The following is a 12,014-nucleotide window of genomic DNA, read 5'->3' on the forward strand; positions in this document are numbered from 1 at the left end:
GGTTGAGTTAGACTTAAAATCCAATTCTTAATAATGTAATTACTTACCCGTCAATATTTTCGTCCTTATGAACCGAATCGTGAATTTGTTATCATGTTTGCAGAATTTGAATTGTCTTTTGATGGTTGTGAACTTGTGACTGTCTTTTAATTGGGTCAGGGCTTTGAGAATATGCTGATGATGTTATTATCATGACAGGTTGATAGCACTACCTCGAACATTTTGGATGACAAGTGCACAAATAATCATGAGCGTAGCATTTTATTTTATGCTTATGCTCTTGATGGAAGTCTTTATGCTGCTGCAACTGCTCTTCTTAGTATCTGCTACGGGGTTCAATGTTCTATAATGGCTCCAACTGTCTCTGAGATTTTTGGTTTGAAACACTTTGGTGTTATTAGTAGCTTCATGATGCTAGGCAATCTAATTGGTGCCCTTATTTTCTCTGTTTTTCTTGCGGCCAACGTGTACGATACAGAAGCTGCAAAGCAAGGAAACTTAAATTGTTCTTGGGTGAACAATAATGAATTTTCCAATTGTTAAATCGTGAGTTGTGTATGTGATACCATGCTGCTATTATAGTTGGATAACAAGTCAATTTTAAAGAATGAATTTTAAATTTGATTCAATATCATAAAATCGACTTATAAGATGAGATTTACACCAAATTATATATTATGAAATGATCTAAAAGTGGATGTAGTATGTAATATGTACAAGAACTTGCATTATTTTCGTATACTTTGTTTTGGTACCAGTCTGATCATTAGAATTCATTGAAAAAATCCACTGACATCTGATAATTTCATCAACCTGAATCCAAATTGTTATGATTCAAAATACAAATTATATACCTCTTGCTATATAACAACCCAGCTAAACATCTAAACATCTACCTCAGTATTTCTCTGCTGAAGGTGACTCAAACTGATGCATCTTTTCCCCTACCAAATCTAAAGGACATGAGCATATATAACAGTACAAGCAAAAGAGTATTAAGGTTTTGAAGTTGTCACAAATAAGCAAAAACACTGAAATCTCTGAAGAAAAGAGAAAAAAGTTTTAGTTAGGCTTTAGATCCTGAAACATGGTATCCCACTTGATCTCTTCAACAGCAGCAGACCAGTACCCATCTCCATCATCACCATCACCATCACCATCCATCTTATCACTATGGAAATGGTACACCACAGGACTAGAAAAACCACCAAGAACAGGAAGAGCTGGAACCGATGTGGGACTTCCATTTGTCAGAAACAGAGGCTCTTGCTTTGCCACCACCAACTTCTTGCTCCTCTTCATGGTAGCAATCTTCCACCTTGTCCCTAACCCACTCCTAGACCTCAGTGGGGGCACCACAACAAGTGCAGAAGATGGTTCTTCTTCTCTGTGCATCAGCATCCTCACATAGTTAGCCAAGTTCCTCTTTGTCCTCTTGATTGCCACCACCAGCTTTGCCACCGCGCGTGGGCTCTTTCCCTTCTCTTTTCTGGCCACCTTGAGGATCTCGAGTCTGTGCTTTGCTATGGAGATTCCCATGCTCTGCAGAAACTCGTGGTTGAAGTAAGACATGTCATCTTCTTCAAGCTCGTTGTGAGCGAAGGTGAGGCCATACTCGTACACCAGAGATGGCTCGAGCCCAGTTTTGGAAAGCCACGAGAACCAATCCATCTCTACTCACTCTAGGGAACGCGTGGACCACGGTTCTGTATTAATAATATGAATCACTTCCATCCACCATTCTTATTTATACATTCAATAGAAAAAAATACTGTTGAAAAAGAAATGTTACAGAATCATCGAATGGGTTGACGCATGTAAATTTGTATAGGTGTGTGTTCGTTCACACGTCACATTGACAACATATTCTAAGAAATTTCATGTTTTGGAATGGGGTTGGAGTCAAGAGAATGCAGTCGGTCTTTCTACCCTTTACTTTCTCACTTTGAATGGTATTGATGGAAAAAATGCATGCGGAACACGAGAATCAACTGCAGAAAAATAAACTACACAAGATTTAAGGTGATTCGGTCGTCGGTTGCAACCTACATCTATACGGGCAACTATTAAGTTTTCATTATATCATGTTGCACACCAAATTACAAGTACAATGATCTCTTTAAATAGATATTATAAAAGGGACACAATGATTAAGCTCACTCATTAAACATGTGTCTAGTCAGTCCAACCCAATTGATCTTGGTTTCATACCCAACAGGTACGGTAAAAGACACTCCAATACTCAAGTGAAATTTCAGTGTTCAACAGTCGATACTATTAGTACTGGATAATGACGTAACTGATTTTTAGAATCTGTGCTTATTTACATGACATAGACCTTTTGTTATTGAATCGGATTAAAATTTGAATCATAATTAAGAGTGTATTATCTAATACTTGACCATTGATTAATCTTGTTAATTTTTTATTTGACCGGATACTAAATTTCTAGGTATCATACGAACCCTACTGGTACGTTGATGTATTTGATCTTCTTACCATGGTGTATAACTTGTCAGATTAATAATGACATCATTACAATACAGTTGACAAATATTAATAGAAGAAGAAGATAAAAAGTGAAGATGAAAAAGAAAGTGGAAAAAGAAAAAAAAGTAGTGTGTTGAATGTTGAATGTTGAGATAGTAATAGTATGTGGGCATGTGGGGTATGTAAGGCATGTTCACTGTTTCCCCCTAAACGAGGCTAAAGTGTTATCACTCGTCAGACTTTGAACGATCAGACCAAAGAGTTTTTATGTCGACAACTTATGCCGACAATCATGGCTTCGACCATGTCCACCACCAATTACTTCATACAAAACTTCGGAATAAGAGTTTTCAAACTATGCATTTTGTAGATTTGGACTTAGGTTAAGCAACCCTAAACCCTAAATCAATACAGATGAAAACGAACATCTAACTCATACTAACTCACATCGATTTTACCAACTCGAACAAATCGATTCTACTAACTCAAACGTAAAACTATATATTATAGATGATTCGTAGATGATCAATAAATAGTTTAATAAAATATTTGTTAGAATAAATTATAGTTGATTCTCATACTATATTAAGAGACTTTAAATTTAATTTAATTTCATATAATTATCGATTTATAAAATTGAGGTTTACATTTATTTATTTATACATTATCTCTCACATATTCAATTATTATTCTTTTGCAACAAATGGTTTTTATTAAAGTCTACATATTGATGTCAATCAAATATGGGGTTTAAGTTTATGAAAAATGTTATTTTGCACAGTAAAAAAACCAATTTAATGCGCTGTAATACAATTTTAAAATTATTTAATTTCTTCGGTTAAATTTATATTTAAAAAAAAATAAATTCTTCTAATTATAATATAGTGAAAAACATAACAGTTGTGAATAATTTGTATTAATTAGTACCATTTTTATTAAAAAAGAACAGACAAAGTAATCAAAAGTCTGAGGTGACTTTTCAACTACGAAAACAAAAAAGTATTGATTTCTCTATTCATATGAAACTTGTCCCAACTGTTACGCTCCAGAATAATACTCCATTTTTATTTATAAGATCCTTTTTAAAAGATTTTTTTTTTTTTGTTCTACAAGTTCCTTTATAGTTGAAAGATGCGTTAATTATTTTTTAGTAAAAAATAAATATTTAAAATAAAAGACACTTTTTTTTCTCCTAGTATAGCTTTTTTTTTTCTCTTTAAATTTTATCAATGTCCAAATTGACTTGTGTTGACTTTGATTATACAAAGCATCACAATCAAATGGGTGTTTTGCAAGTTGAGCACAATTAATATTGAGTTATCTTAGAAAAAATATTTATGCGTTCTTTTACTTTATTCAATAAAATAATATTTTAAAAGCTTATTGAATATGTTTTATTTATATATACATGATTCAGACACTATCCAATGGTTGTGTTGTCTTTATTTTGCCTTTACGAAAAGCACATGCTTCTATCGATTATATTTTGGATCCATGCAATTTTTGGTTCACGAGCACAAATAAATGATCGCAGCACTATTCCCATGTGAGTAATGTTATATAATAAGAATATAACTAAATTCAATTAAGAATGAAGATACCCTGAATTACACTACTAATTTTCGTTAGATTTTTATCATTTTCTTATTAAAAAAACTCGGTTTTTTATGCACAATTTTTACGCCCTCAATCGATACAAAATTATCATAAATAAATATTATAAAAGTGAAGAAACAAACTTATTATTATTATAGTAATATATAGTTAGATCGCAATATAACAGCACCAAAAATTGGTTGATTTCGAAGGTTTTGATGGAAACAAGAGTGAAAACAGTGCAAGAATTAAATGCAGATGCATAAATTAATGAAGGTTTAGATCTCACAGAACAACGGATATTAAACATAACTACATGCTTGGCTGAAAGAACCAGTCAAATTTAATATTCAGTTGCTTAATTATGTCATCAACCTAATTAATTGAACCCAACCAACTGCAGCGTTATCTACAAAGATCAAACTTTTCTACAAAATGTTGTTCTTAAAATGTTCAGCATACAAATAACGTTAGGAACTTGACACCAAGAATATATATTATTGGTCGAATCCGTCCAACTAGAAATCTCAACATCTAAGGTCAATCGACACGATTAAATTCATTATATCTAAGAAAAAACTAATAAAATTAATCAATGATTAAACTTTAAATAATATATTTTTAATTATGATCCAATTCGATTTAATAATAATGGAATTCATGATAATCATATAAATACACAGAATAAAAGAAAGAGTTTTTTTACAAATATGATCCGAAAATAGAATTCCTATGATGACATCGGCGTGATGTATGTTATGAGTATGAAATGTGGTCCATGTGAGTTACGTTGATGTCAGAAGTGAGAAGTGATCTTTGAAAACATGTTTAACCACTGGTGCTTACTGTCACAGCATTAATGGCACAAAGATACACCATGTTACTGCACTTGAAAGAGAACACTAATATTCCCATATCAACCAATCACAACTTCTACTCCATATCTTATTACATTAGATGTGTCATCCATATTTTAATACTAATCACAACTTTTTCTCAAATTCTTATTACCTTTCTCCAATTTAAATCATGAATCCATACTAAACTAATTCTTAATCATGCTAGTGTTTTGACTTAGATTGATTTTTAGGTAAAAATATAGGTTGAGAACTCTTGAAGTTGTATACCATTGATATGATTGGTTTAGAAATAAATATATATAATAAAGGATAAATTTATAATAAAATTATATAAAAAAAATATTAAAATAATAATATTAGAAGTTGTAATATAATTGTATAAAAAATTGTGGTTGTCCATATATCATTGTTCAGATATAATCTCATTGTTCAAATATATTATATCTGGTTATAAAAATAAACTTCAGCTTAGTTTAGATTAATTTATATAATATTAAATTTGACCTGATTTAATTTGTCAGCTTGTATCAAATTAGTTTAATTAGGTTATTTGATTATTTAAGGTAAAATATTGATAAATACATCGTAACAAGTCACGAATTAAATTTATGAATTAGGCGTTGGTTTATGTGGATGATGGAGAAGAGGAGGAAGATAGAGGATGAGATGAGTGATTAATTTTCAATATAAACCATAATAACTTTAAGTTAAAAAAAATAACTATTTTGAACCACTTTAAAAATATTAAAATGAAATTGATTTTTTTAAATAATTAAATTAAATAAAACGTAAAAAGATAAAGTATTTGTATAATTTGGTTCAATATTTACAACGTGTATTAAATTCAACCATTTATAATCAACCTTTTAACTTACTAAATATCAATTTTGACTTAAAATTTAATAATAAAACTAGTGGGAGTTGATAGGTTAGCTATTAACTAGGGTAACTAATAAGTTAGAAGTATAAGTATTTCACAAAGTTACTGATACATGTGATAAATATAAAATAACATAAAAAAAAGATATAATTACATAAATTTTATGTTTCTAAAAAAAGTCATTATTATATAGTTATAATTTAAGATTTTTTAAATAAAAAATACTAATAAAAAATTAAATGAACTACAAGCTATCATGAATTATTTTAAGCAACTTGTGAAATATTTTTATATTAATGAAACTAATTTATAAACTAGTTAAACATTACCAAATACACTTTTGATTGGTTAAAATATTGTTATCTCGTTGTTGGATTAAGTGATATCATTTATGATGAGACGATGCTTTATTAATCTGAAAATAACACCATCCCTCAGTGTTTATGCATCAAATTAATAAGTATAATATTTATAATAAAGTAGATACTAAAATGGAATTTACTAGTAATCAGCAACTGGGATTTCCAGTTTATTAGGCTGAAGCTAAGTTCATGGATCAGATCATGATCAACCTGTCAGGAAATAATATGTTTGTTTTGTTGTAAGGGTACTTATCTTATGATGATGGTTTGGCCTCCTACTCCTGGGAGAAACCAAACCAGTGAATGTTGGTATTGCACCCAAGATGTTGGCATTCCAGCTATAAACAAGAATGAGGAGAAGAAGCCAAATAAAAAAGAAAACAAACAAAGCTGCAGCATACAAGATTCACAGAAAAAGGGCACGAAGATCACCTATTTTCATGCCAAGAAAAAGCTAGGGCAACTTCACTAAGGAGTAAATTTATGCTCAAATTCAGGCTTATGTTTAGCAAGTTGTCTGCATTCTACTTTGAATGTAATTCAGACATAATATTACAGTTGTGCATGATTCTTATGCAATGAGCAGTTGCAGTGTGTATCTATCTCCCTTATGACGTGTGTGGTGTGGTGTGGTCTGGTGTGTGCAAGGTACTCCTGTACTTGATTCACAAAAGCATTTTATAACAAGCCTTTGGAAAAGAACTAAAACAGATATTTTCTACCAGAAAATGAAAACAAAACGTGGATATGCCAGTTAAGCAATTGTAGAATCTATTACAAAATGTTACAACATCAACCTTGTGTAAAATCAATGAACAAAAAAGAAAAACTGCCATAAAGAATAGAACTGTATACATACTGCGGCAAACTGATCAGCTACATTCCTCTCGTGCTGTATCAACTGGTCACCAGTCCTCAAAATTGGAGGACTTTTTGAAGATTTATGTGCATCTCATATCCTATATATCATAGCCGGGGCAAAAATACTTATCCCATATTACAAAACAATCATGTCACCCCCTATCTTCTGCTGTTTGAATCACATTGCAGCAGAGCCAATGAAGAAATGATTCCTATAAAGAAGAAACCAAATTGTGTGGCTAAGACTTGCTCTCAAGGCTATAGATATTGCTCACAACTCCTACTACGCTAACAGTCACAGCCAATATCAACATCAACCATGAAAAAAACCACTCCCCGTAGGTTATATCTCCTAGATGACTCAGTCTCAGTGAAACAAGAGAAGGAAATATAAAACCCAATGAAACAGCAGTGGTTGCCCCAGTGAACTTGAAAGCTGTCCATATATTTGGAATCATAGTAGACCCAATATATATGAGCACCAACAGAACCGCAGTCAACCCCAAAGATCTCTTCCTACTTTCTGAAAGAGGAGGTGATCCCTCAAACACCAATGTGTCCACTGTTTGGCGCAGTGAGAAATGAATCACAGGGAAAACAAGTATCAAATGAAGAATGTAGCCAATCCGAACAATATAGTTCAAGACCGCGCTATACCGAATTCCAAGATCCTTATCAAAATTAGTCAGCACATCAGCCTCTGTATCTTTCCCAAAGAGCAGGTAACCAGATATAGCAGTGGAAGAATAAACAAGGATGCACAAAATTGTAGTGTACCTCCCAACTCGGTTCATCTTCTGAGGAGACCGTTGCTCAAGCTCATTGTATATAGGCTGCACATTAAAATGGCAAACATATGCATTGGTCATGATGGGTATCGCAACAAGAAAATCCAAAATTGCAGTTTTGGAGCTAAGATCAGGAGCCATCCTGGGAGAATCAATGCGTCCTTCCACAAGCTTGATGGAAGCAACAGTAAAAGCAACAATCACAAACAACACAGCAAGAGCCACAGAGGCTGCGGAGGTCAAGCTCAATGAATCAATCTTGTCAAGTGAACAAAGAGGAGCAAGGAAAACCACCATGACAACTAAAACCACAATCTTCCTCTGATCCCACGCACCATTCCCCATCAACTGATCAAAAACCCCCATATGGTGAGTGGAACCAGACATAACATCCCCCATGATTATCAAGTAAACCACCAAAACACCCGCATTGTTCAAAATAATGCAGATTTCAGACAAAATCCTCACAGGCCTCCCCATTGCGTGCTGAACAACCTCCCCATACGACGACGCCTTACACAAAACAGAAAACCTCACCAACAATTCCACACTAATTTCAGACAAAATCCCCATGACAATTATCAAAATAATACCCAAAACCAATCCCAGAACCTTCATAGTGGCGGGGAGAGCCATGATCCCTGCCCCAATAACCGTGGTTGTTAAATTGAAAACAGCCCCAGGTATCCCAGAACCCTGATTGGACCCCACAACAAGGGGGTAATTATCGATATCCATTTCCAAATCGTCATCGTCATCTTCGTTCTTGGATCCCAAATACACCTCGGATTCGTCAAAAGAAGGCTTGCGCAAGGCTTTTGAGGACTCGTTTTGACGCTGCAATTCTAAGTAGGAATTAACGGGTAACGAAGAATACTCGTTTCTGTTAGACATGATTCGGCAATTGGAGACGAAAAGGAAAAATGGCGGTGTTTGGAAGAAGACTCTTCAGATCTGAGAAGAGAATAAGAAAATCGAAAAACTCACAGATTATGGTTATGGTTATTGGAGGAGTAGTGAAGCTAGATCTCTGGGTGAAAGGATAATCTGTGGAATTCTCCGTCACCAGATTTGTACGGAATAAGCTGACAAAACGGAAGGCGCCGCTATTCTTTTGGCACCCAAACAAGCCTTTGCTTTCCGCCACCACTCCTTCAATTTCTTTCTGCCTCCTAAGTTTTTTCTTTCTTTATGCTCCACCGCACTCGATCTCAGCGCAAAAAACGAAATTGTCCTTAAAAAAAATCTAAAATATGTTTTGGATTTTTTTTTTCGAAATAAAATTTATATTACGGATTCTTTTATCTGTAATGAATTTTTCATTTTTTTTTAGATTTTAATTTTCAAAACACAATAATTTCTTTTCCGAATTTTTTTTTTTGGAATGTATTATTTTTTAATTCTGAATTTTTTTGTCCGAAATAAAATTTTAATTTTTGTTTCTGAATTTTTATTTCCAGAACTCAATAATCACTTCTGAATTTTCGGAATATATTATTTTCAATTCTGAATTTTTATTTCCAAAATTAAGAACATTTTTGGAAATTAAAAAAATTATGTTGGATGGAGGTTAAAAATAATTAGATGTAGAAAGCATCTGCCTTCATTTAATTATTACGACATTTTTATGATAAAAATAAATAAATAAAAATTATTTTAGGAATTTTATTCAACTTTATATATCTTAAATGTTTGAAAGTCTACCTTTAATTTGTCTAAACAAAATCAACAATCCTTTATAAACAGTAAAAGAAAACATTTAATCGATATAAAATAAATCACTTCTCCTTTAAATATATATTTATTCCTTTATTGTTAAATTTCACTTAGAGCTAAATTCGCTTGATTATTACGTTGATAAATATAAAAATCAATTTGTCCTTTTATATTATTTTGTGGTTTTTTTACTTTTCTAATTTTACTAACTAAACTATTCCTGAAATCGATAATTTTTTATTTTTTTTAGTTCATAGTTTTTTATTAATGAAGACTGATATCTACTTACGTGTGCATTCAAATACTCATAATATATCCTGTGAGAATGTTAATTTTGCTTTATAATCTCAGATTAAGATTATAATCGATTTTCAAGACTTTCGGTTTCGTAATATAAGACTAGGTTTGGACAATCACATTGTGAGTTAACACTTAACACAACTCAATTTAAGTTGTGCAAATAATATGTTAATTTTTAAAACGAACATAAAGTTATCATTTTGTTATATTATTTATTTATTTATATTATTACAAATTGTTCTTACATAATTTCAACTTTATTTATTTATTGACTTTTTTTTTAACTGTGATCTTCAATCTTTGGGTCTTTAGATTCTTAGTTTTTTAATTATCGACATAGATACATGTTATTATACTTTCACGGCGTTCAAATTAATTATCGGTATATTTTTTCACATATATATTATACTGACAAAATCATTTTTTATATTGTATAGATAACTAGATTAGACTCAAGTATTGTTGATAATGATTTTCAAGTTATTTATTATCTGATTCTTGTTAACTGTATTGTTAAGTCTCTAACCTTGATTTAAAAATATTTGTCACACATATGTTACAAAGATGTGGGGAAGTCGAGTTAGAATTTGACATCTCAGACACTAGTACACTATACGACTTCAATATCTTAAACACTCAATTAGACATTTCAGACACTTTGATAGTACACTACAGGATCTCGAACAATTAAATAATACATTACAAAATCTTGAACAATAAGATAGTACACTACAAAATCTCACCATTTTGAACACTCAAATAATACCATACAAAATTTCGTCATCTCAATATTCAATAACACATTACATAACTTCGATACCCAATAACTCACTCTCTATATCCAATAATATATTAATCTAAAAACTCGTGTTTTTTTTAATGCAAATGTTGATTTAATGCAATCAAATATATGTGTTTTTTTTTTTAGTACAATTTTCTTTTACAACAATTTCTTTATTGTCATCATTTTATTAAAAAAAATTGCTACTTTTAAAAAGTGGGTTGAAGATTCTCTTACTCTTCAATAGAAGCACCATGGTTGTTGTATAGTTTCTCATTGATAAAACGCATTTTCACTCAACATATTTTTTAATTGCTTAATTTAACTTTGATACAAGTATGTATTATGTTTATTTTTATATGCAGTGCACAAAATAATGATATTCCAATCGGATTTCAATGTGCTGTGCATTCTACAAATTTCTACATTGGTTAATTTGTTCATATCTAGTTAGTATTATTTTCCCTTTCAAATTAAATAATAATAATAATATTATTATTATTGCTTTTAAACTTTCAAATTAATTTTTTAATCCTGTTATTTCACTTGTTTTTATATCTAGTAACGTTACTTAATTTTCTTAATATGTAAATATTCTATAAATTATTGATTTAGTCAATTGAAGTATATATAATTTAAATTGATATAGTATATTCACAAATAAATAAAAAATCCAATTGTAATTTCTAACTAAAAAAAATAGTTCAGTACATCAAAATCATTTTTTTAGAAATTAAATTCTATTTTGCGAATTTGAACGGCAAAAATATTTTTCTTTAAATCGAAAAGTTAAAATTGGATTCCTCCCAGATTTTAGCTTAATTAAACCAAAGTTTTTAAATACATTTATATTTGTATTACTATATACATAAAGTTTGTTTACTTCATTAAAAATATTAATTTGACGTTAAGCTGATTCAAACAGCCTCCTCTTTTAATAACAAAAAAAAAAGGTAGCTTTTGATGGTAATAACTTTCTAGCTTTTAGCTATTTAAAAACAAATCGTGACAAATACGTAAAAATAAAAAAGACCCTAAATAAAAATACAAAAGGACAATTTCTTCTTGCACTTTCGTAGTTTCTTCCAGCATAATTATTGTAAATTTTAAAATAATTTTCTGAATTTGTATTCCTAAATTTAGGATTTGAAACTATTTTTTTTTCTGGAAATTACTTTGGAATTTTAGAATCTCGAATATATAGTTGGCTTCTAAATTTATTTTGAAATTTAGAAAATTCAAAAACTTTTTTTAATTTAGAAAATAGTTTTGAATGGTAAAATTCGGATGTATCCTTATAATTCGAATTCTATAATTACAAAGTTATTATAACTTGTAAATTATAAAACTTGAAATACAAAAATTAGTTTCTGAATTTTA

The 12,014-nt window shown here is 30.7% G+C and overlaps 2 protein-coding genes across 2 annotated transcripts; both read right to left on the minus strand.

Moving 5' to 3' along the window:
- Positions 1-772: 772 nt before the first annotated feature.
- Positions 773-1,887, minus strand: LOC137836056 (uncharacterized). Its single transcript, XM_068644872.2, has one exon. The coding sequence runs from the start codon at positions 1,669-1,671 to the stop codon at positions 1,063-1,065; it is 609 nt and encodes a 202-aa protein (XP_068500973.2). The 5' UTR covers positions 1,672-1,887; the 3' UTR covers positions 773-1,062.
- Positions 1,888-6,942: 5,055 nt separating this feature from the next.
- LOC137836057 (Transmembrane amino acid transporter family protein) lies at positions 6,943-9,039 on the minus strand. The gene has a single exon (XM_068644873.2). It carries the CDS (start codon positions 8,729-8,731, stop codon positions 7,289-7,291), a length of 1,443 nt encoding a protein of 480 aa, XP_068500974.2. The 5' UTR covers positions 8,732-9,039; the 3' UTR covers positions 6,943-7,288.
- Between the last annotated feature and the right edge of the window lie 2,975 nt (positions 9,040-12,014).

Source organism: Phaseolus vulgaris, chromosome 5, assembly GCF_051622355.1.
Source record: "Phaseolus vulgaris cultivar YP4 chromosome 5, ASM5162235v1, whole genome shotgun sequence".
NCBI lineage: Eukaryota > Viridiplantae > Streptophyta > Magnoliopsida > Fabales > Fabaceae > Phaseolus > Phaseolus vulgaris.

Coding starts and splice junctions, on each gene's coding strand:
- LOC137836056 (XM_068644872.2), bottom strand. CDS start 1,671: ATGGATTGGTTCTCGTGGCTTTCCAAAACTGGGCTCGAGCCATCTCTG.
- LOC137836057 (XM_068644873.2), bottom strand. CDS start 8,731: ATGTCTAACAGAAACGAGTATTCTTCGTTACCCGTTAATTCCTACTTA.